Below are 25,124 nucleotides of genomic sequence, written 5' to 3'. Positions count from 1 at the left end.
TGAAATGAAAACATGTTCAATTATTTAAATGGAAATGAAATGTACTTGATTTCCTCTCTTCTATAGGAATATTCTTAATTAAAATTTGCATATTTTATAAGGGGAGATTTAGTAAACTGTAAGGGAGGCTGCAAGTTTTAATTTCGGACCGCCTCCCGGTTAGCTCAATGGATAGAGCGCTGGACTGTTGTGCGGGAGGTCGAGGGTTCGAGCCCCGGCCGGACCAACACTCAGGGTCTTAAAATAATTGAGAAGAATTTGCTACCTTTCTATAACATCAAGAAATGGTTAGATATTCTAGTCTTCTCGGATAGGGACGAATAAATGGAGGTCCTGTCTCCTGCAGGGTTGGGGTAGGAGACGTTAATTTCCCACACACGAGATTACTGTGTGATGGATGTCCTCCCCTGGGGTGGGATGGGTGGGATATAGGGCGCACTTAATTTGGAGCCTCGCTCTGTTGTGCGACTTTCACCACACTCTGGTGAAAGTGATTAAATAAATAAATAAATGCTTCTCATAAACTAGTCTGGAAGAATTGGCATACATAATGCTCTATAGTTAATCTAGCATCTGCCCTTCCTATCACCCATATCTTTCTCTTGTGTGACCTCCCCCTGTCCCCTTCCAAGTCGATCTTTTCCCTGAGGTTTAACAGGAAACTTTGTATTACGTTTATGGATCTAATTAGATGATAGAATCACCAGCCTTTTAGAAGTGCCTGAAAAAAAAATAAGTGAAGACAAAGTAAAGCAGAATTTGATCAAGAATGTCTCTCTAAATTTATTGTAGGAATGCGAGCAACAACCAAATCTCTGCTATATCAACTGGGGCATTCTCCAACTTGATTCACCTTAAAGTTCTGTAAGTATATATAGAGTTTTTCGTTTTGATTGCCCCCTTTTTAAAGCTGTAAATCATTTAGTGGTATGCAGCATCTAATGCCAAAGTGGAGAAAAGTTTTTGCAAACACCCGGGCTGTAATTACAAAATGAAGTGACTAGGCCTTCTTGCAGTAATGTTCACTAAAAGAGGATGAGAAAAATACCCAGGGCTTTAGACACAGAATACTTTTGAAAGACACTAAAACTGCCACCAGGTATCTTTGTATCCACTGAAGGTGAGGAAGTAACTGAAGAATTCAAAGGTCTGTTGAAGAAGATGTGTCTGTTTGGTAGAACTCTGTTTAATATTCAGTAGAAACTACATTTGTCATTACTAATCAAGCATACACAATAAAAACTGTATGCAGCAGTTTTGATGTAAGTTTTTGGATAGTGAAGTCTTTTAAAGTGTAATCTTTAGAAAAAATTTTCAAAAATTCAAGTAAGTGACCACCTCCATAGATTCTTTGACAGTTTTGTGAGGCATACATGTAGCCATAGTCCCTTATGGGTGCCATCCCTTCTGCTAGAAATGAATAACATAACTAATTATACAACCTCTTCCTTGTAGTGAGTTACATGTGAATCACCTGGAAACCATTGCAACTAAGGTGTTCTATCAAATACCAGAGCTGCTACATCTGTAAGTGTTCATAACCAAAGACAAATTTTTGTACAGAGACCACATTCTTTCTACTTTATTTGGAAAACTCCCACTTTTGGAGAATATTTCTAATGTGCTGTTTTTGCTCAATGTTCACCATTTTATGCCACTCTTTTGTTAGAGGACAATCATATTTTCTCTGCTTCACAGCTGTTTTTAACATATCCATTTGAAAATTTTTGTGTATATCTACTGCTTTTTTGCATTAAAGTGTGAAACCCTTTTCATGGGGGCACAATAACTCACTGGAGTGCTTTGACATCTTTATGTGGGGTTTACTTCGGTTCCTGATCTCAGATATGGGAAAAAGGACCTTCAAGATCTTCATTTTTTTAATCACCGTGGAGATCTTAACTACGGCATGTGGACACGCGATTTCTTATTTGTTTGCTGTTTTTGTAAGCGCCAGGCGCTCCCCGTGTGGGAGACTGGAACTAGATTAAAGTGTTGTGAGCACGTGGAATTAGGGAGTGCAAATCACTCTGGCTGGCGCTGCTACGGCTACCGGAAGTAAAATTGTCCAGAAACGAGTCATTGCGCATGTCAATGGTTCCCATCCAGCCGTAGCGGGAAATCCTTCTACGCGAGTGGGAAGGTTTCGGCGTAGTCTGTGGTACGTGAACTTATCTCGCTCCTTTCTTCGCTTTATACATTCTCCTGAGCAATTTTAACTATTGAAATACACTTAACGTCTTTAAAAATAGCTTATCGGGAATATTTGTCAAGCTTGCTGTCCCTTACCGAGTAAATCTGCCTTTATTTTTGCCGCCGGGTTGTTCGAGCAGTGTGCACATGGAGAACGCAGCGAACGCAAGGAGAAATGCGTAGGTAGAAAGTCTAACTTGTCCTTTTCAAACCTCAAAGACTACTTGAAATTCAAATGGCTGAAGCCGAGGAATGACGAGGGTTATGAGGGACCGTGTAGAAACTTTGCTTTGTTGTTTATATGCTCCAAACTGGCAATTTTACAACACGTAAGCTTAAATATTTTAATTCACTCATTCACTGTACACAGGATCGCTTACAATTTTTTTTCCAAACGTTAGAATCCCTCGTCTCTTTTAACGAAGTCATTTTGAGTTTTTAGACGTGCAAAAACTACCGCGAAGACGCTTAATTTATTAGTGTGAAACTTCTCAGCCGTACTAGGTTTGTAGTTCGCGTTCTTAAAATTGAATTTTGGCGTGCTACAGCGACGTACTCTCCCCAAGCCTCGTCAACCCCGATAGCCGTAGCAGCGCCAGCCGTAGTGATCTGCTTAAACTCCCTATTATAATGTCTGAAGTGTTTTTCTAAAACCGGGACTTAAAGAATTTCCCACGCCTAGGAATCTCCAGCATGTGTGCATAGATCTTCCCCGAGGCACGTGCCAACAGCACTTGTAGCGTGCTGGCTTTGGTTTTTTTTTTATCTGAAGGGGTGTGGACATCTCTGGTATATCCTGACAAATTTGTGAGATCTGATCGCAAGTTTTAAGTTAGCTCATTGGTAGCAAAATAATTAAGAGGAAAGTCATGCAGTCTATGTTTTTTGTTGCACTTGATTCTTTGCAGTGATCTTAGAGGGAACAGACTCAAAACTATTACAGCTGAAGGCTACAGCAGTCCATTTGATAGTCTTCCAAAACTAAAAGTGTTGTAAGTAGACTTGACTTGAAATTAAGAGGTGACACATTGATGTCACAACGCATTGTCGAGGCAATACAAAGACTAAACATTTCCAGCACCATGAGGATAATAATTCTAATTTGTTGAACTACAAAATTTTGCACTAAATTGTTTCTTGTCTATGACACATAAACCTTGACCATGGTGGAAAGATGATACCTAAATGTTGGTTTTTGACACCAAAGTAGCTTTTACTTGTTTGTGAATATCAAAACCTGCCTTTCCTTTGTCACAGTCTCTGCATCGTACACAGACTGTAGCAGTGCTGTTGATGCATTTACATTTGAGTTGTGAATTCCTAACAGGGGGTGAAAGATGCCTTCAGGTAAAAATTCAGGCAGGTTTCAAAAATCTCTGTGGGAAAATTAAGGTCATATTCCTTAAGAGTAATTTTAAAGAACTTTAATTCACAACTGGTCACTGTGTGCTTCATTATATTTCAGAATTTTAATGCAACAGCAAAGTTCCTACCAAACAGAACGTGTTATGTTTAATGCCTTCAAGGACCTCCCTGCTCTGGAAGATCTGTAAGTTGAGTGAAAAAATTAAGTACTACTTCACACTTACACAAAGATTTGATTGAACTTTAAAAGTGCAAATGCTGAGATTTTACATTATGTAACACCTACAAGACAGTTTATATAAAATACCAAACTTTATGCTACGTGTTATATACTTATATAAATTTTGGTTCAATTTATTTTATTTTTGTCACCTTTTATTTTTGGAAAATACCATAAAAGTGAGGAAAAAATGAAAAGCGATACACCCTGTACTTGTGAAAAGCTCACATCCCACTGAGTGACACTTATAAGCTACCATTTTGATTCATATATATTATATCTTATTTGAATATTTCAGATGGTTGAATGACAACCTTTTGACAAATTTTCCCCATCCAGCTTTGTCGCAAACATCACAACCACTACCATCCCTTATATATTTGTAAGTACCATGTTTTTCAATTTATATCTATGTTGTTTCGTATAATTTATCACAGCGTAAAGATGGCACTTAAATTAGAGTGTCTTTCCATGCACAACGGCGAATGCTTACATGTGGCTCTCTGAATATAGCTGATCTAACCTAGGGTGATTCATTGGCAAGTCATAAGTGAGAGTAATTTGTCTAGCCATGGTTGGTGGAACTCCAATGTGGAGGGTAAAATCGTTCTATATTGACAGGCGGAAGATGTTATTATCTGTATGGATGTCTTCGTCCATTCTTATGTCAACTTCAAGTCCATATCTAAAACTAGGTCCAGTTCAGTAGTTCTGTGACCGTGCTTGAGCTTGAACCAGAACCCTTTGACCTGTAGTATATTGCTTTTTCTACTGCTATATCGTCATTCAGACATGTCCACCCCTACATGAATGTGTGAATTCATGGTCATATTGGTCTCCATCTCTTTAACCGTGTCAACAGTCGAGTCCACATAATGTTCATGGTTATGTCCTTAATGATCTCCATATCATTATCCACATTGATATTTATGGCCAATTAGTCAGATCCACTTTCAATTTTAGTTTTAATTTTCTTTTTCACATTTCATTTGTTTTAAGGCATCTGGAAAACAATAACATCAACTCATTGTCAAGTTTTTCTAGTACAGATTTTTCACCATTTCTTGAAGACTTACATGCGTAAGTATCATCGTTAGTAGTGAACCATGGGTAATTAGCTAACAGATTCCATCTTGCTGTGCGTCTGCTCAGCAATTAATCCCAGATGACATCAAAATCTACTTTTTATATGTGATAAAAAGAAAGAAGTTGTTTACAGTGACATCATATTATGCATCTGTCCTCCAATAGTTCATAATTCAGCTTGTCCTATAAATTTTCAATAATTTTTTTTTACCATTTATGTTGGTCTGTTTGTCTTCTTGATGGCCTTATAAGGTATACACTAAGATAATTTTGGCTTTGTCAACTGAGTTGAGAATGTAAATTGGTCATGATCACCTTTAAGAGTTTCAAAGTTGACGTTTTGAGTGTTAGCCCCTTGTCATACGCTCTGACGAATGGCTGAAGCTTGAAATGTCAGCTTTGAGACTCTTTATGGTAGCCAAATTATATTATCAACTCAGTTGACAAGCCAAAATTACCATGTCACTCATACCAACACAGCACCGCAGTTTCTTTAGAAACTTCCCCCCCCCCCCATACACGCAGACAACTAGACTTAGTGAAAGATTATTCCCACCGTGAATATTACAATTTGTTAAAAAATAATCCTTGACTTGTCCGTTATTAATCATCATTAAGTGACATTGTTCAATAAGAAGTTTGAACCAGTTTTGTCTCCTTTTTGACCAAAATATTTCACCTCATATCTTGACACTTTCCTTGTAGGAGTCAGGAGAGTGTCCACAAGCCATTTGAAAGACTTACAACCCTACAGAGATTGTAAGATTCGCAAGTGTACATTTTGATTTAGCATTTTTAAAACTGTTTTATAATCTGGCCGAATTTCAATTTTACATTACACTTCATGTTTGCTAGAGGTCATGTAAAACATGCCGCCTTTTATTTCTTGCCCTCAGAGCTGGGAAGTTTGATGGCTTAGACATTCCCATGATCTGACAGTAGGGATTACTTTGTTGTTTTGGTGAGAAACTGTCGGTCAAACCATATTGATATTCACTAGAACTTCACTTCATGAAATGAGGGAATTGCCCATGTATTGAAAATCCACTTTTATTTCGAAGCCCTTGCACTTTTAAAGTGGTAATTTAACTCGTAGGCGAACTCTGGAAAGAAGGACAATCTAATATATATATATATCGGTTTTAATAGGTTTTATAACGATGATGTTAGTTTTTAGTTATAATGTTAGATTTTGCTTCTATTTTATCCACTGATTAGCTCATGGGCTATGCTGCGGCGCCTCATGTTGCTTTTATTGTATATGGCATACAGACGTTTTTACTGCATAATAATAAATAATAATAATAATAGTAATGATAATAATAATAATAATAATAACGGTTTATTGCAGTTTATCTACAGAGTAGAGAGCCTGGCGAGGGTCATGATAGGAGGAGCCAGGGGGTGTTGCCGTACATTTCACACCTGGAGTCGATGGAAAAATCTGCAATTACACTCCTAACAATTATTTTCATTGCAGATTTCTTCACTACAATCAAATACCAAGCATTGAAGAGGAAGATCTGTGGTACCTAATTAATGTTCAGCAGCTGTAAGTGGATGGACACTAATGTAGTGACTCGTATAACTTTACTACACAAGTATTCTGAGAAATGTTTAGTTTCTTTTAACAGAGACATAACTTGCTTAGGTGAACTTTTTATGTCTGTTTGCAGCTACCTGTCGCACAATCAGCTCTCTAATTCTACAGTACACGCTGAAGCATTCAGGAATCTAACCAGTTTAACAAGACTGTAAGAAAAATACTTGTTGTAAACTATGATTTGTCCGTGCAGTGTTTTGCATCTTCATTCTAGCTCATAAGAGATTGGATTTCTGATACAGGATATGAATATTAGTTACAACCAGAGAGGCGACAGACATAAGGGCTTTTCTATATTCTTCAGTATTTTAAATACAATCAGGTAACTAGGTGATAGGTGACAGAAGACAACAAAAGTTAACAACATTTGGACGTCATCTGTGAGCTATATATGAACAGACGCACGACATTATGGAACATATTTTTTCAGTAGATAAAAGGAGGAAACTTATTTTGGTGCAAAACAGACATGGCCATCTCAATGCTCATATTATCTGTTATTATTTCAGGGATTTAGACAGTAACAGGTTCCATTATGTTCCAACCGCTGTCCAAGGAAAAAGTCATCTTCCAATCATCAATTACTTGTACGTAACTCAATCAACCGTGTAATTTGCTGTTCAGTTTGAAAGCAATTTGAGGCTGCACTGGTTTGACACCTCCACACCTGTGATTTCCTGTCACCAAACGATCAGATTTGGAATGAATACAGCTATACCTGCTCAATTTTACGTTTAATGAATTTACTAGTTCTCTTAGACCCTTTGAGAGGTTATCGCAAATAAACTTATTGACTGCTGTGATGGCTTCTGTTTTGGTCACTCGAAATCGAAAAGTGGTGGAATTATTTGAAGCTTTTAACTGTATCAGCGACGTTTAAGTCTAAGTTTAACGGACTCTTGGACAGCAGTATCAATGTTGTGTTATTTAAAATAAGAAGGAAGTGAAAACATACGAAAAGTAATAATTGATAAAAACATAAGGAGAAAAGAAAGTAAGAGAACACCAAATACAAACAAAAACAGACAACAAAAACTGAAAAAAGGTTAAACAAAACAAACATAACAGAAATATAATCAGGTTCAATGTTAATTTAACAGCTAAAAATGTATTTTTTTTTCAGTTGCCCATCTGTGAAGGTCATTTCGTTTTTTAATGTTATAGTATATGACAAGTGAGACATACAATTTTGATATGTTGTTACAAGAAACGCAGATACGCCAGTATTTCGTATTGGTGTTGGAAACCAGGAATGTCATAGAAACCTTGATCATAAGTTAAGGGAACATGGTAACTTGTTATCCATTTGTTTTTACTCTATCAGACGTTTGTACTCCAACTCACTCACTTACATCCTTGAAGGAACTTTTGCAGATCTTGATACATTACGTTCCCTGTAAGTATGATGTATTCATGATCTTTGATATGCTCCTTAAATATATCGTGTAAAAGCAAAAGGGACCATTCTTTCTGTCACAGAAACTCGATTTACATGCAAAAGAATTGTCTGAGTTGTTTCATATGCCACATGTTTAGTAGGAATTATTAAAAGGACAAAAGATAAACTTAGCTTCGATTTCTTCGCCTCGGGTACTCTCGTGACTTTTCCCTCTTCGGACTCTTGTTTCTCAACGTTTAAAGAAATATGCCAGCAATTTCCTTCTGTTGTGTAGTGCAAGACATGATGTAAACAGAGATGCAAATCGAGATCCCGGACGAAAGCCCGCGGAAAAAGTCAACACTCTACTCGGGCCTTTAAGATTATAAATAAAGGGTGAAAGTTTCTTAAGAAACTGTGGTGCTGCGTTGGTGAGGGTAACAAGGTAATTTGGTAATATTAACCAAGTTGAAATTGTAAATTGGCCATCGTAACGAGTTAAGAAACTGACGTCTCGAGCGTTAGCCCTTCGTCAGAGCACAGGGCTCCCTGTAAGTATGATGTATTCATACTTACAGGGAGCTCTGCTCTCTGACGAAGGGCTAACTCTCGAAACGTCAGTTTCTTAACTCGTTACGGTGGCCAATTTACAATTTCAACCTAGTTGATACGACCAAATTACCTTTCGATTATGACAAGTTTCGCTCTTGGGACTAGTTCCCTAACACATTCTTTCATCCGTATCTCGCGTTCTTTTTGAGATTTTACATTTTTCCCGGCAAATTAAACTTAACTCCTTTCTCTAACTATTAGTAAAGAGCGAAATACCAAATTTTGACGTTTTTGACCAGAATTAGTTAGTGAGTGGATCTCTATCAAACCTCATTAACACTTGACTCTCAACCTGAAACAAAGATGAGAAAACAAAATCAACCAAAACATCACCAGCTAAAGTGAATCAAACCTTCTTTCCACCTGAAATAAAATAATAATAATAATAAAAAATAAGTAAGAGGCAGAAATCTGAAATGAAACTGAGGTATTAGTATCCAAACAAAACGAAACAAACTGTGTGCCCCAGTGGATTGTGAAACGGTTTAATGTTGTTGTTGTTTGTTCTCTTCCGGCAGTGATCTTTATAATAATGACATTATTGTTGTGGAGAATGGTGCCTTTCCTTCTGGTATAACAACTGTGTAAGTATGTTTTGCATGAAGGAATACTTTGTTGTCAATTTATCATTCTTTACTCGGTGACTGCTGTACGTTTTGTGAGTCTTAATTAGTGACAGCCTTTTCAGAAATATGTCTTATTTTAATGAAAAAAAAACATTTAAGGATCTTAAAGTCGATAAGCTAACCACAATTTTTTATTTTCGATCCTCTTATTGACAATAGCTGATGCTATTAAGCAATCGGGCTGCAAAATAATTTCACAGTTGTTGACGATTGATTTTCAACAATCGGGACTCGAGGATCGCTGAAAGTTTCACTGATTAGATTGTAGTGCGTGGACTTTGTACCCCTATCAAAGGCATGTTCTTTGCAAAATTGAGGACCTGTAACTATCACATTGCTCAGAGCCTCGTCACGAAAGAAAACAGCAGCCATAATCAACTCTTGAATAAAATTGCGATCAAGGTATAACTCGTTCAGCGCTTTTTTCCTCAACTTACCATCACCACCATTCATAGTGGCCCTTGTGGTTTGAATCTCCCATTTCTTATTCCACAGTTCCATGTTTAACAACAAGTTCAACTTCCAACACGACAATCCGTTTTCTAATCTATCACTTACCTCTCTGTAAGTATATACAGTTTTAAGTCCCAAACAGTGTACTTATATTAATTAGTTCCTTCTTTCGTCCGTTTGTTTCATTAATACTGCTTTAATTACTTATTGTTAATCGATAGTCAGTATGTAGAGCTCCCACCTAACTATTAGTGTTTACCAGGTCCCCACTCCACATTTCTGAAAGTGTTATGCGTTATTAACCATTCCTGCTTTGCAGCTATGATCATGTGGGTCTTTAGAACTAAGTTTCATGTGAAGCTTAAGACATGTAAGGTTTGTGTAGAGAGACAGGGATGGATGTTTCTCGCAGTCACTGTTATGATTTGGTAACTCTACGGGTAATAAGTTTCTTACGAAGCGAATGTATCAGTTGAACACCATAATATATTATTGTTAATTCCGTTTGTTCTTTTATTTTCTTTTTTTTGAAAAGGTATCTGTATAATAACCTTATCACCGTTATACCAGATACTGCTTTCCATGGACTGACATTGTTAACAACTTTGTAAGCTTGATATCAAATAAGTTTTGCTTGGATTCTCTTTGATGAAATTATTTTCCTTTCACTGATTTACAATACAACTTCATTGTAGCTTAGTTCTTGTTTGTGTTCTGTAGGAACTTGCAAAGCAACCAAATTGGGAGGATACTGAAGGTCATGTTTAAGGATTTAACTGCATTAACTTGGCTGTAAGTGAACTGAATAAAATTGGAAGGGATACTTTTTGGGTGACGTCATATCTACAAACAATAGATTTCATATATGTTGAAGGGACGTCATACCTATGGACAATAGTTTTATGCGCTCAGGAATATGCACAATAAAAAATTGTTGGATTCGGTTTTCACTTGAAAGCGAAAACACAAAACTTTGGCCTTGATAATTATTGCTATCGTGAAAAAAACCGAATCCTATAATTGTTAATTGTTGTTATCCAGGGCTCGACACTAACGGTTGCCCGCTGACCACAGACTAGCAAAACTTCGGGTTTAGCCAGTGGTTTTTGATTTCCACCATTCAGTTTGTCTAGTAAAAAAACTGAAATTGTCGTACCATCTAAGATTTCACTAGCCACTTGGCTAGTAAGTTGAAAAAGTTAGTGTCGATCCCTGTTATTTACGTGAGTGGAAGTCCAGTTCAGGTTATTTTGACTTAATATTGCCATTTTAATCAATAAAGCGCGGGTCATCAACTAGAGTAATCTCGTACTTATTATACCTCACTTGTTACCCTATGCTTTACGGAGGTTTCACTCTTTGCAAGATTAGTCGACTCCTTCCAGTTCGTACCCGTTACAACGAGTTCGCCTCATAAAATAACGTGCGCCAGCCCGTATCCTTTTGGCGAGACTTTAGTAGTTTTTAGAGCAAACATGAGGTTAAAAACATACAAATGTCTTGCCTTAACTATGCAAGTATGGAAAGCCGCTCTGAAACGCTGGCATCTAACGTTGAAGGCGAATTTGTTGTACTTCATGGGGTGAACTCGTTGCGGTGGGTGCGAAACTGCAATGGTGCTAAACCTCGAGATACCTATCCTTGGTGAAACTATCTTCATCTTTTTTCAGTGACTTTGGATATTTTAATAACGATTTGATTAGCTTGGCCGAATGTATCCCAGCTCTGATTCTTTGAGACAATTATGAGGACCTCTGTTTCTGTTAAATAAGTGTTGCTTATTGTACTTTCAGAGATCTGTCAAACAATGACATTGCCTTTATTGAGGATGGAACGCTGTCCGTGACGCCATCATTCGCGTTTTTGTAAGCAACGTATTCGTTGATTTTTTCCTGCTATAAACAGATTCTTAGCTGAATATGTTTGACTGATTATCTCAATGTACACTGCATAACTCAAGGTATACAAGACATGCTTACCGTGATTTTAATAGTAGTAATTGCTAAATGCACAGGTAAATAAGCCCTCTTCTTATGTACACAAACTTTAACAGAAATGGACTAAAAATTTTCATTATCTTAAGTTGCATACAAAGGCACTTTATTCACTCAAACAACAAAAGCAGCCAAAAGACAGAGAAATAAATTGCAAGCAGTCCATCTCCAGCAGTTGGTTTTGCGAATGGTCAATCTTTCAATAAGTTTATTATTTGTGTAAGCCTCATATAATTACTTTATTTTTTCTTTCGCTTTTCAGAGGTCTTGCAAATAATCAATTGACAACACTTCCAGTTGGTGGAGATTTTCACAATAAAGAGATGAACACAATGTAAGTCACAGAAAGTTTACTGCATGACTTGACTAAGGATTATCTCATAATATCCTCCTTACTCATTTCGTACATCTGTGTGATGATCTGCAATGGGGCTCTAAGATCATTTATCCCTTTTCTTGGTTTTGCTTATTTTTATGTCATTATTGTCTTCTCTTGACTTTTTTATATTTTGTAAAGATCACAACAAAAGAAAGCAACAGTAACTTATCGTGTGGACTGACCGTCCAGATGAGAAAAGTCTTGAAAAGGAACGATATTGGTTACAGGATTGACTTTTGGCAACCTGAATGGAAGCCATCATCAGAATCAAGCGACTTTGATGACAACTTCTGTTGGGATTGTCGAAATGACCGTCAGTGTCATTGGCAACAATTCTTTTTTAAGACTTCTCTCACCAAAGCGACGAAATTTCTCGATTAAATGTTACTTCTGAGCTCAAATCATGAACTGTAAGGCAAAAAAAATTATTTTTTGTTTTTATAGCGATTTCACAAACAATAGAATCACTTCTATTCGAAATGGGACCTTTGTTGGAACTACATGCTCAGGATCTTGTGGTTCTTACTATAGAAGGAGGATTTGGTAAGTAATGTTTGATAACAATTCAGTGAGGATGATGAATTTCAAGTCAAATTTATGGGAGGGCTCCATGGGTTTCTCCGCTGATTGAGTAGAACAGTGAACTCGATTATTTGGTCACCATTCAGGCTCATCAAATAATCAAGGAGAATGTGCTGCCTTTGTAATAACTTCTGCAACTGGTCATTTATCATTTTCTTGTCAGGTTTGAAATGTAAATCCTAGGCTCATTGTACATTATTTATACTACTGTGGTCATTCGGGAATGTAAAAGAACCTACACAGTCCGGTTGTGTGCTCTGGCTCTGGGCAGCTCCAGATTGATATGTCGCTGCCGAAAATTCAACCTCCTTAAAAAAATATAACAAAAAACACATAACATTTGGTTGGTCAACTTTTTGTTTTCTCACAGAGCTTGAAGTTTATTATTACATGCCACATGTTTGCCAAGACTCGTTTTAATATTCTCCATTCTTATTTTTCCTGATTCTTCTTTATTTATTGTTATCTCCCTGGTACTTTTTAATGTTCACAAAGCATTATGATAGTGTTTCAGTTTTATTTGGTCAGATATTTTTGGTTTTCTGCATAGAATGCAATGACTGCGAGCATACTAAATTTGGTTTCATGTTGCCATTTCTTATAGGAATTTTCAAGGAAATAGAATGTCTGCCATCGAATCTGGAGCTTTCCAAAATGTACAAGGATCTGGTTGCACGTTGTACGTACTAATGTCTCATCGAAGTGGAACAAAATTAATGATTAAAGTAGAAGATCTATTATCGTTTCAAACCGTTGCACCTGGCTAGTTGAGCAATATTTCCCACAGTTGACGCCACAGAAGGGAGGTTTGATTGTACATCAATTTTGACGTCCTAGCTGAAAACTCTTCGGTTCTGATTTTGCAGAGTAAACCAGAAAACTGCTATCAATTTGAAGGAGTGACGAGGAAGTTATCGGCATGGAATACTCTGCCAGTGTCATTTCCTCTGTAGTTAACCTCATGTTACGTGAGACAGCATTATTGAAATCCTTTTATTTTCTTCCTTTCAGACGGTTCACAGGGAATGTGATGAAAAAAATTGGTGCTCGTGCTTTTGATAACGTGGCGATGTGCTACATGTAAGTTCATCTTGTAATGTATTATGACATGTTTACTGATTAGGCAGGTTTCATAGCTATGAAATATTTCTGACAGATTTAGCATGACCAAAAATGCATAAGTGATGATGTCTTTTTTTAATCGAACTTGAAGGGTACGTAGTGTGTATGTGCATAGTCTAAAATTAAAGGCTCCTAATAATGAGTAACTAGTCGGATTTAGTACTGAAAAAATTTTAAAAATCGTCTTGAGATTAAACAAGTGTTGAACGTGTTCCTTTACACCCGATACTGGTTTTCTGCGATTTTGATCTTTCTGTGTAAAAGAGATGCACAATCATAGCCTTTATTGTTGTTTTGAAATGAATTAGTAGTAGATATGATTAAAAAAAAAAAACAAAACAACAAAGCAATAACAACAATAAAGATTATGTCAGCCATTACACTAACCTGCAACAAGCATCGTATGCCAGCTTCGATGTGATGCCGCTCTCTGTAAACATATACCGCAGGAATACATTTTTATATCGTGGCACTCTTACGACTTCAATTCAGGTTGTCGAAATCCCAGTTATTCTCATAATCGTATTTGTGTCTGTTTTTATCGGAGGAGATCACACCACGTGATCAGCTGCTACTCTAAATTCAATATATTCACTGGTGTTTATCTAAAAAAAAATTTCTTCATGTCTACGTAAGGTGCTTAATAGGCGTTTATTTGAACCCTATTTAGTGAACTGTATGGTGCTGAGCTCACGACAATATCCACCGAGGCGTTTTATGATGTGACAATTACATGGGATTTGTAAGTAGAATGTTGTTCTGACATTGTCTACACAGAGTAAGGTAGCGTAATATCCCTTAAGATGGCACAAACATTCCACAAACCAATGGTCAATGTTTGCTCTTCACACCGGGTTTTGTACTCTGTTTATCCGAAGAAAAAGAGCAAGGCTTGTTTGAGCCTTTTGGAAATCAGAGATGCTGTTTTCTGATTGATTTTATCTTTTGTTTATTTTTTCCAGGGAGATGTATAACAGTAAGATCACTACTTTTGAAGAAAACCCCTTTGTATCTCTCACAGTGACCAATGGAGCGCTGTAAGCACCAACAAACTATTTTAGTATGATTTTGCTACTACTGTTAGAGTGTGAAAATCAATGGAAGAAGCATAACATTCTGGCTGGAACAAAGATATACATGATCAGACTACGAACCACCTTTCCTTCTAGCTGTACCTACATTCAATGACATAGACGATCAATGAATATTTGTATGAGAGAATTGTAACTACCTATCTTTCCTTTTCTCTAGCAATAATCTTGTATACGGCTGGGCTGGTCCCCTTCGAACCTTTCGTTTTGGCTGTAACGTAAAGAGACTCAGGGGCTTATTATTATTACTACTATTACTATTATTACTATTACTATTATTACTATTACTATTATTACTATTACTAATATTATTATTACTCTTCTTACTACTACTACTACTACTACTATTATTATTATTATTATTATTATTATTATTATTATTATTATTATTATTATTATTATTATCTCTTCCATCGCAGTTTTTGCTGGTGTACTCGTTGTGCATCAGCCGGGCGCAAATTATGCACTGAGGGCATCAGTCACTCAAGTCAATCATTCTGTTCATACACTAAGCAGCTTTCTGAAGATTCGCCCAGATCCCAGCATGCAGATCTTTTGAGTCTTTGTCGCAGTAGCTGCTTTTGATACTTTCTTTTTTTTTTCCACCATTCCCTTCTTTACTGTACCTAGCGCACCAACAACCACAGGGATCACTGCGGTTTTCATATGCCACATTCTCTATATTTCTAGTTCTAGGTCTTCGTACTTACCCTTCTTTTCCATTTCCTTCAGAGCGATGTTTCTATCTGATGGAATGGTCAGATCAATTAGTTTGCAGGTGGAATTCACTTAATCTTTAACTACGATGTCTGGTCTGTTCGCTGTTATCTGTCAGTATTGACTGGCATTTCCCATATGATGGTAATTTTGTTGTCTTTATTGTGCATCACAGTCTCTGGCTCCTGTTGGTACCATTTGTCAGTAATCTCGATATCATGGTCCTTACAGATGCTCTAATGGAGATATACTGCAACACTATTGTGCCTGGAGATGTACTCTGTTTTTACTAATACCTCACATCCAAATACAAAATGGTCCACTGTCTCTCTCGTATTGCGAACACAGTTTGCATTTGCTCTCCACTTGCTGGGCACATATTACTTCCTGGTAGTTTCTGGTGTTTATTGCCAAGTCTTGAGCTGCGACAAGTAGTCCTTCTGTTTCGCCTTTCAGATTACTCGACAACCATTTGTTGGTGGTGACTGTGTCTACGTGAGGCTTCTCTAGAATCCTGGGATACTGGCCATGCAATGCTTTATTTTTCCACTTTTCTTCTCATGGATTTCATCTTAGACTATTGCGCTTCTTTGTGCCTCAGATAATGATTGAGCCCTACTGTCTGTTTTGAATGTTGTTTCTCAAACTCATTAATTATTCATACGGTTATAAGCCAATCGGAGTGCCCCATTTTGGTCAGGTGCATGTATCTTGATACCCAATGAAAATGTGGATCAAGATTACTCCGGTTCGTTCAAAAACTGATGAAAACACTGATCAAGAAACTTGAATTTTAATTGGCAACCTCAATTACCATACAATCAATTATTCACTACCGTACTTCGAAAAGTTATTCACAACTTGAAAATTACAATTCTGGAAAGTTCCCTCGTGGAATGCAGCGTTAAATAAAGAACTTCAGACGACACGCTATCCCGTACACAGTTGTTGGTGGATACCTTTCCTCTGAATCTTTGGCGACTTCCATTACAAACTTCGTGAGCCATTAGTTAAGAGATATGGCATCCATATCCTCTATTTCACAACTAACAGGATTAACCTTGTGCAATTCATAATTTTTGAAAAGACCACCGGACTCTACAATCGGCACTTTCATCACCCTTTGCTGCTGAAGTCCCGAAATATTTTTAAAGTCCATCTGTTTTTGTACATTGTAGAAGAGGGAACAGCTTCATTAGCTAGGACTTGTTCCTCAGCTGTACTTTTCGGCAAACGACTCGGTCTTCCTTTCTCCTTCTCAGCCATAACCATCAAATACAATGAAACACTGCTAACATCGACAAACGGCTTTCAAAATGCAGGCAGGGACTTGCATGAGCTATTTACCATTCCCGTAGGGAATACATTACTTTTGCTTGCTTTATTGCATTTTTTTTAAGGCGTGGTTGAGAAGTCATGTCAAAAACTCGTGCTTCGTGTTTCATCAGGGGTTTCAAACACCTCGAAACAATAAAAGCACGAGGCCCCATCATCCTTCTTTTCTTGGGATGTACAGCCTTTTCATGCCTGCTTTAGGATGTAACATCTTGTGCAAGTTTCATAGTTTGCGTGTTTTTCTGTCAATCTTCTTCAGTTCAGAGATTTTCCTGTCAATGATGCTAAAACTATAATCCACAATTGCGACTGCAAGACTATTGATAGCTTCTATTTTGTTTCATTCACTGAGCTCAGTTCTTAGGATCAATCTTACTCTCCTACTGTATTCTTTTCTTATCTTCTCTTTCATTTTGCTATGGTGGATACCATCACTTTCATCTACACCCAGGTATTTGTATACCCCTTCGTGTTCCAACAGTTGTATTTCTGTTTCCTCATCTATTACTATGTTTCCAGTTGAGGTCAGTTTACTTTTCTTGAAACTGGCACATTTCTCAAGGCCAAATTCCATACCGATATCATCACTGAAGTGTCTTACTATTTTCAGTTCTCCAACTTGTTCTTGCTCGCTCTTGCTGTACGATTTTAAACCATCCATATATAACGGATTGCTGATTGGAACACTTATGTTTGTGATCTTGTAACCACACCCTGACGTAGCTAGCTCTGATGTTAAAGGCACAAGGGCTAAGCAAAATAGCAGAGGTGAGAATAATTCCCCTAGAAAGATCCCTCTTTTGATCTAGATCTGATCCGTTGTGATACGCCCACCATTGCAAGATAGCTTCATTGTAGTTTTCCAATTGCACATTGAGGTTTCCATGAAAGTGACTAGTTCTTCATTAAATCTGTACATCTGTAAGGTCACCAGTATACAACCATGAGGGACACTATCATAGGCTTTTCTGTAATCGATTCAAGTCATACTCGAGTTCTTTTTGTTTTTTTGCAGTCTTCTATTATCGTTTTATTTTATTTATTGTTATTATTATTGATAATACTATTATTATTTATTTTATAACTATTATTATTAACATTATTTTTTTGATACGGGGAGGGTTATTATCTGCTAAGGATTTGGATGAATGCCTGGGATTGCGGTGCTGGGGCTCTTTGCTGAGTTGTGAGGATTTGCACGCTTCTGAGCATCAAACATTATATTTTGTGGAGTTAAAGAGACAGGCTGGTAACACCGAGGGCCTTTGAACTAGACACAGTTCTTAACCCTTTTTTTTTTCTTATTCCAGAGAACTTCAGAATAATCTGATTCAAGTTGTAACAGGAAAGCTATTTGGCGATTCTGGGTCATCTGTTAATACGTTGTAAATATCATTTTGTCAAAGTTTTAATAGCTGAATTTGATGTGATGTTAAGATAGAGAAAGATGCACTCCACTTACTCATCTCTATTGCTGGCTTGTATGCCAGCAAACAAGCAACAAAAAACAAAAAACATGCACAACAACAAACGATAAGAAATAAGAGAATGTCACGATTCAGGGCAATTTTAAAATGTAAGCCTCAATGAAAGTGACATTTGCCTCAAATCTTTGGCTTCTTTGGCGTTCTTTTGCGATCGTTGCGTTTGTTTTACCATATCAAACCTTTTCTCCTTTTCTTAGCCATTTACAATGTAGTTTGAAGATTGGACGAAATAAAAAGAAAAGAAAATATGTATGTTATGATGTAGCATGGAAGGAATCTCAAATTGTATCGAGCGCACTTGAATATGAGATTGTTAGTTGACAAGGTATTAATAATGGTGTATTGCTGCCTTCACTACCACAATATAGTATGTCTGTTTTAATATTACGTCGGTAGGGGTAACGAGGTAATTTAGTTTAATCAACTAAGTTGATAATATGAATTGGCCACCTTAAAGAGTTTAAAAGCTGACGTTTCGAGCGTTAGCCCTTCGTTAGAGCGAATAACGAATTGCTTTGACGAAGGGCTAACGCTCGAAACGTCAGCTTTTAAACTCTTTACGGAGGCCAATTTGCATTATCAACTTAGTTTATAAAACCAAGTTACCTTGTTTTAATGTTGGTATTGTTGTCTTTGTCTGCCCAAGGGATCTTTCCAATAACCAAATACAATCCTTGCACGAAGATGCTTTGAATGGAGTATCAATTAAAGTAATGTAAGTCCAATTTTTTTTCTTGAGCATGCAAATTTAGTTGCGAATTAAGTCCAGTTACAAAAACTTTTTTCATATTTTATACTTATAAAGGAGAAATCTATTAGTTATTCCAGATACATCATTTTCGTGAGCATACAAATTGAATTGGGAATTCAGTTGAGGTACAAAATCTTTCCACAGCTTTTATATCTTTACAGGAGGAATTTTCTAGTTTCTCCAGAAACTTTAATGGAAATCTATTCTAACTTTGATAGCGTTATAGTTATAGTAATTTGGAAAAGAACCGTTGACGTATAAAGTGCCTGCCATATTCAAATTTTCAACATTTTCAGCAATTTGATGAACAACAAGCTGGTTACATTTCCTTCAAGAGCTTTGAGGAATCCGAATCCAACTAGACTGTAAGTCTAAATTTAAATTTGATTTTATTCTTGAACTCTTTTACATACTTTATGAGAATGTGTTCTCATAATGATAAATTACTTGCTTATGACTTCAAAATAAGTGGGGAAAACTTTCAGTCAATAGGTATATAATTTTTGGAGAACCGTTAGAAGAGTATTTTCCACTTTGAAATGTGCATGTAACAAATTTTACCGTATCAAAGAGTGGTAGTGGCATTGATGTTCTGGTAACCATGGAAAAATGTTCGTACTCTTTATTTCGCCAGTTATATGAGTAATAATAACATTCCAACAATAAAACCTGGAGAGCTGGACACACTCACTAATCTTCAGTATTTGTGAGTATATCTTAGTATATTATTTTAGCATTGTTACTATTTTTATCACTATTACATATGACAGTAAGAATTGGATTTCAGTCGCATAATTGAGATGATTTAAGCTTATTTTTATAACTCGTTACAGCAGTCCCTTAACCAAACATTAAGCTAATGATAAGTGGTTGATTTTTAGACCTCGTTCATCTTTCAATAAGGGTAATGTCTAATCATAGTATCGTTCTTACGACTCTTACCACCAGAAAATTATACATCAATATGTTAACTTTCTTTATGATTTTATGCTAACGAACCTTAGTAATATTACAATTATGTGAAACAACAACAAAAAAAAGGTGTATCTGCTTCTGCTGAATTTGTGTATTCCATGCTATTGGGTAGATTGTATCTGTGATTTCCCTTTTTTTTTTTTTCACTTCCTCTTTTCTCATCCAAATACTTAGTAAATTGTCCATCTTTTTTAAATTTATATAATAATCATTATTTTTTAGATGCCTTTTTAGTGTAATTTTTACAGAAGTTTGTGCAATTTTTTTCTAAAGGAACGCAAGACAGATCAGAATTTTTTTTAACCTGCGTGTTACGTCACTGACGATACATTCAATGCTTTTTTTGTAGCACACTTCAACAAAACAGCATAACAGAGCTGGGCGCCAATTTGTTTCAATACCAGACGAATTTACGAGAATTGTAAGTAATAAGGACACCATTGGTTTTTGGCTTTCTACAACGAGCAACGGAATAAACGTCAGTAAAACGCACATTAAACCCAAGTCATCAGTAATACTCCCTGCGAGGTTTCAGTAGTCAGCTAACAAAGCCTAGGTTCGTGTGCACTTAAATTTCCAGATAAAGTTTAGTTGGAACACTTCTCCAGAGCAACGTCTTTATTTTCTGTTCACCCCTCCCCCCTTACAGTGCTGTTAATCAACTATGTTTTGATGTCATCTTGAAAATCAACGCTGAGAGGGGTGGGGAGGGGGAGGGGGGCCGGGGATGGCTGTAGGTGTCATAACAAATGTGTTTCAATTTGAATTAGGTAAAAAGTATAACGATGTGCCTTTTGAAGTAGGGATCGAGAACTCACTATTCATTCCAAATCGATGTAAGACTGCATAACCTTTCCTTTATCCCGTTTTGAGAAAACTAACTCACGGTAATCTTGTTTTCGTACAGAAACCTGATAAACAATGCCATTGGTGTGATTCAGAGTGGTGCCTTTAATAATATGGGGAGCATCCAAAGAATGTAAGTAGTTATCAAGAGCATACGCGAAGATTATTTAGTGACCTAAGGTGCTGCCTCTTTGTGCAGTCATTCGATGTTTTGCTTGCTTTTGGATTGAATTTTTCACAATGACACATACAATAACGACAAAGATGAAATTGCTGATCCTTGGTAACTTCATTCAATTTCGTTCCCCAACTAGAAAGAAGACAAATTTATCGGCCAGGGATTTTTTTGTTGATTTAACGTCTAATTCCTTAAAAAATTAGATACAAAGACATCTGTAATAGATAGAACGGAGATTTCCGGAGTTAAGCCAGAGACTGAGAGGAAAAAGCGTTAACCTTGCTAATGAAAAAGGGAAACAGCACCCATTTTAGAATACAGTTGCGTACTCAATGTAAGTTATAGTTTGAATATATCAACACAGTTGAAATGGTAAATTGGCTACCGTTGCAGTTATAAAAGCTGACGTTTCGAGCGTTAGCCCTTCGTCGGAACGAATAGAGGAATTGTGGGTTATGTGTGCTTTTAAAGGCAGAAAATGGAGCTACGTGATTGGTGGGGACATGGGAACGAGAATTTTAATTTATTCGTGTTTTTCTCGTTGCCATGTTCCCACCAATCACGTAGCTCCATTTTCTGCCTTTAAAAGCACACACAACCCACAATTCTTCTATACGCTCCGAAGAAGGGCTAACGCTCGAAACGTCAGCTTTTATAGCCGTAACGGTGGCCAATTTACCATTTCAACTTTGTTGATATATTCAAATTATTTCGTTACCCCCACCGACGCAGCGCCAAACAGTTTCTTTAGAAACTATCAGCCTTCAACCTAAGTTATGTTTGGTAGTAGATAAACAGAGACATCTGAAACTCCTTTCTGGCCTTGCCTGTCATGTTGTTTAATGCACTGTGCTTTTCTCTCCCACTTTATTTTTCTCTTTTAGATATTTGCAGGGAAATGAAGTTGTCTTTCTGCCCACGTTTCCCAAATTGAACAATCTTGATACTCTGTAAGTATCACACAGTGTAGTGATATCTCCTGAACAGCAGTGGTGTTGTTGTAGTTTTAGGTAAACGAAGATCAAACCTGTTATGAGGATCTAAAAAATTCCCACCATTATTTTTATCTGATGAATTTTTTTCTTCGCCAAGTAGTGTCATAAGTAATGTTAGTTTTTGTTACTCCAATAAAAGTTTGTGCTTCGGCTGATTTTTCGTTTATTTATTTGTTTTTAGCAACCTAGGGAATAACCGGATAGAGAATCTTGGTCAAGACTGTTTTGGTGGACTCCCAAAGCTAGGAACTTTGTAAGTAGCCATTTAAGATACAACTGAGTACAGTTACAATAGTGCACTGACATGCCCATACTTGGCTGCTTAATCTCGAGATAATTTCTGAAACTTGTGAGGTGATGAGAATATGAAAAGGCTCAGGTTAAAAAAAATTCCCGATAAATGATCGAAAACTGTTACATTTACTAAGAAATCTTATTTCAATTTTCTTTTAATGTCCAAATTTCGCGAAGATTTATATTTATAAACATGACCCATCACTTTCACTGAGATATGTATCGTGTGCACACTATGACTTTTATTTGTTTTGCAGACATCTTAATAACAACAATTTCGCTTGCGACTGCAACGTCTATAACTCCATTGTCGCTGTCATAAATGCCCTTTCTCAGAGTAGGGCTGCGACTTGCGCTTCTCCATCTCGTGTAGCTGCTGTAGAATTTTATCCTGGAGGATCTTATGAACTACAACCTGTTCAGGATTTCACATGCTGTACGTATTATATTATTTTCCTTCATTTACTTTATCCAAGACCTCTGTCCATAATCTATACGCTTAAACAGTTTTATTAATGTTTAAAAATGCATGATCGGAAGCGTGCAGTTGATTATTTAACTTTTCTCTCTCTTCCCTCTAGCACCGGTGAATATCACTGCAACAGCCCCGGGAGATTTCCAGCTGAGAGTGGACTGGTCACGACCCTCCTCACTTTATCCGCCACCCATAGTTGATAAAAACACTACTTATACGGATACGTGGAGTATTACGACTGTAAATGTCCTCAGGTTTACTTAACTTGTAGATACAACTAGTTGAAGATGTTTTTCTAAAAAGAATGGAGTAAGAGCTTTACTGTTAAACTTAGTTAAGATGTATCCTTCTGGAACAGGAAAGGGGGGCTTCATGGTTATGATAATTTGTTCTGTTCAAAAACACCAGAAAATCAGGTTTTCCCCTAAACCTGAAAATTCCATAAGTTTTAAAATTGGATTAGCCTCGCTTATTGGTGACTGTTAGTCAAAGAAAAATGAAATTAAACCCACAATTAGCTATAATTGAACACACTTATTCCAGAAAAAAAAAAGAATTAGCAAAAAATTGACAAAGTGTCTGGCTTTGCAGTTCTTTCTTCCTCTCTCTGTTGATATTAAACTCTTAGATTGTCACCTGCCTTAACACTGTTGTCACTGCTATTATCACCCTTGTCATGGTTATTACCTCATAATTATGTACGAGGCGGTGGGCTGGTATATAGCACTCTCCTCCAAATGGAGAGGTCCTGGTGCAAGCCCTGGCAGGGTCATTCTTGTGCTATAAACTTTGCTCTAGTGGTGCTTCGCTGTGCCGAAGTGAGAGGCATAACTACCGACGAACTGTCTTGGAAATATGATGAAATGGTGGAAGTTATTTGGCTCAAGAGGTTTCCCTTGGACCTTTGACAAGTACTCTTGATGTAGCTTAGACATCGTACCATGTTTAATATCAAAGCGCTTTTGATACTATTCGATTTTGTTTATCATAGGTCATAAGTGTGGGGTACAACTCAACGTGCGACAGCGCAGACGCTCCGTCACTCTTTGGCTCCACACAAAGCGAGTTTATCTTGTTTGTTCAAGCCGATGGTGTCCAAGCAGGGATTGACTATGTGTGCTACGTAACCATGACAGTAACAGCCTATAATGGGACAAACAAAGATAACAGTACCCAAGGCGAAATCGAAACTCAGACCTCCCCTAAAAGTGAGGAAGCAACTGTTACTACATTAGAAGGAAAAGGTAAGTATACGCTTGGAAGGGTCTCGCAATGAATATTATTCCCTCCTCCACGTTTTGCCTAAATTTTATCGAGAGAGATCTTCTACAGACCTCCTCCGAAAGAAAACGGTTGCAAAGTTATTCTTATGCTCAAGACATTTCGGGTATCGGTATTGATGTTATACTAATTGCACGTGTTTTCCGAACTTTGCGCTCACCTGAAATCTCCGAAAATTGGAGCAGAAGAAGAAAAAATGTCCTCAAGCTTTTATCGCATCCAAATCTCAGTGCCTGAGGCTGTCCAAAAAGTTGTTTTCATGATATGCTGATGCGCTTGTGGGGCCAAATAGGAATAATTTCTTAGTTCCAGTATTTTGAGATTTGTTGTGGGAGTGTTTAATAAAAGCTTGCAGCATAAGATTTTTTAAATTTTACTAAAGCAAGAAAAAAAAGGCACTTGAAAGATCCTTGATGAAGAATGACGACAAAAGCAGCAAAAAGCTCTCAAAACATTAATGAATAATCATTTTCCCGGATACCCAGGCCTGTCCTGAAACAAAGCTCAATGCAAGGCCTTCGATACAGAAATCAACTCTTACCCTCTCTGGCCTCAGTTATAAAGTGAGACTATCAAGAACTCGCAAATGACCTTTTCTTTTAAAATTTAAGTGAGCGTTCAACTCACTGATGTTTTTGTTTTCTTTCAATCAGCTCCTGTGACCAATGTATCGCTAAACAGTTCCAGTCACTACTTGGACATTATTTATTACGATTTCCAGTAAGTTGATGTGATTCATGAAAATACTTAGAAGGGCGGATCGCGACTGACCTTGACATTTCTTTGTAATATTTTCATCGTTTGGAATGCATTTTGTTTTGACATTTCTCCATTAGTATTTACGCCATCGTTAGTCAAATTGTATAGAAGTGATGGTTGTTTGAGTAATAAGATATTCAGTTTAATGGCATTAAGGTGTCAGACCACTGAGAAGAAACTGTTCCACATTGCCTCGTAGTAATATGTAATTTTATTATACTCAAATGTGGTGTGGTGATCACGGATTGAAGTACCTCAGACGCTATAACTTTACTTTGACCCCGCTTAGCTGTAGTCGCATTTGCTATTTTGGTTACTTTGAGTGCT

General features: G+C 37.0%; 1 protein-coding gene across 1 annotated transcript in view; it reads left to right on the top strand.

The window, feature by feature from the left end:
- The window catches only part of LOC111331710 (uncharacterized), a 62,649-nt gene that overhangs the window by 13,771 nt on the left and 23,754 nt on the right, over nt 1-25,124 (top strand). Inside the window, exons 9-42 of the mRNA XM_088755259.1 lie at nt 793-864; nt 1,456-1,527; nt 3,102-3,185; nt 3,659-3,742; nt 4,077-4,160; nt 4,778-4,858; nt 5,570-5,623; nt 6,345-6,416; nt 6,541-6,618; nt 6,977-7,054; nt 7,792-7,863; nt 8,976-9,041; nt 9,579-9,647; nt 10,072-10,143; nt 10,257-10,328; nt 11,330-11,401; nt 11,793-11,864; nt 12,354-12,452; nt 13,096-13,170; nt 13,503-13,571; nt 14,284-14,355; nt 14,576-14,650; nt 18,067-18,141; nt 18,890-18,958; nt 19,291-19,359; nt 19,629-19,700; nt 20,319-20,390; nt 20,877-20,948; nt 21,878-21,943; nt 22,170-22,241; nt 22,540-22,718; nt 22,864-22,997; nt 23,749-24,001; nt 24,692-24,758. Coding sequence (XP_088611385.1) covers nt 793-864; nt 1,456-1,527; nt 3,102-3,185; nt 3,659-3,742; nt 4,077-4,160; nt 4,778-4,858; nt 5,570-5,623; nt 6,345-6,416; nt 6,541-6,618; nt 6,977-7,054; nt 7,792-7,863; nt 8,976-9,041; nt 9,579-9,647; nt 10,072-10,143; nt 10,257-10,328; nt 11,330-11,401; nt 11,793-11,864; nt 12,354-12,452; nt 13,096-13,170; nt 13,503-13,571; nt 14,284-14,355; nt 14,576-14,650; nt 18,067-18,141; nt 18,890-18,958; nt 19,291-19,359; nt 19,629-19,700; nt 20,319-20,390; nt 20,877-20,948; nt 21,878-21,943; nt 22,170-22,241; nt 22,540-22,718; nt 22,864-22,997; nt 23,749-24,001; nt 24,692-24,758 — 2,844 coding nt within the window. The remainder of the gene's footprint in view (nt 1-792; nt 865-1,455; nt 1,528-3,101; nt 3,186-3,658; nt 3,743-4,076; nt 4,161-4,777; nt 4,859-5,569; nt 5,624-6,344; nt 6,417-6,540; nt 6,619-6,976; nt 7,055-7,791; nt 7,864-8,975; nt 9,042-9,578; nt 9,648-10,071; nt 10,144-10,256; nt 10,329-11,329; nt 11,402-11,792; nt 11,865-12,353; nt 12,453-13,095; nt 13,171-13,502; nt 13,572-14,283; nt 14,356-14,575; nt 14,651-18,066; nt 18,142-18,889; nt 18,959-19,290; nt 19,360-19,628; nt 19,701-20,318; nt 20,391-20,876; nt 20,949-21,877; nt 21,944-22,169; nt 22,242-22,539; nt 22,719-22,863; nt 22,998-23,748; nt 24,002-24,691; nt 24,759-25,124) is intronic.

This window comes from Stylophora pistillata, chromosome 3 (assembly GCF_964205215.1).
Source record: "Stylophora pistillata chromosome 3, jaStyPist1.2, whole genome shotgun sequence".
Classification (NCBI taxonomy): domain Eukaryota; kingdom Metazoa; phylum Cnidaria; class Anthozoa; order Scleractinia; family Pocilloporidae; genus Stylophora; species Stylophora pistillata.
This window is presented reverse-complemented; position numbering and strand designations above follow the sequence as displayed.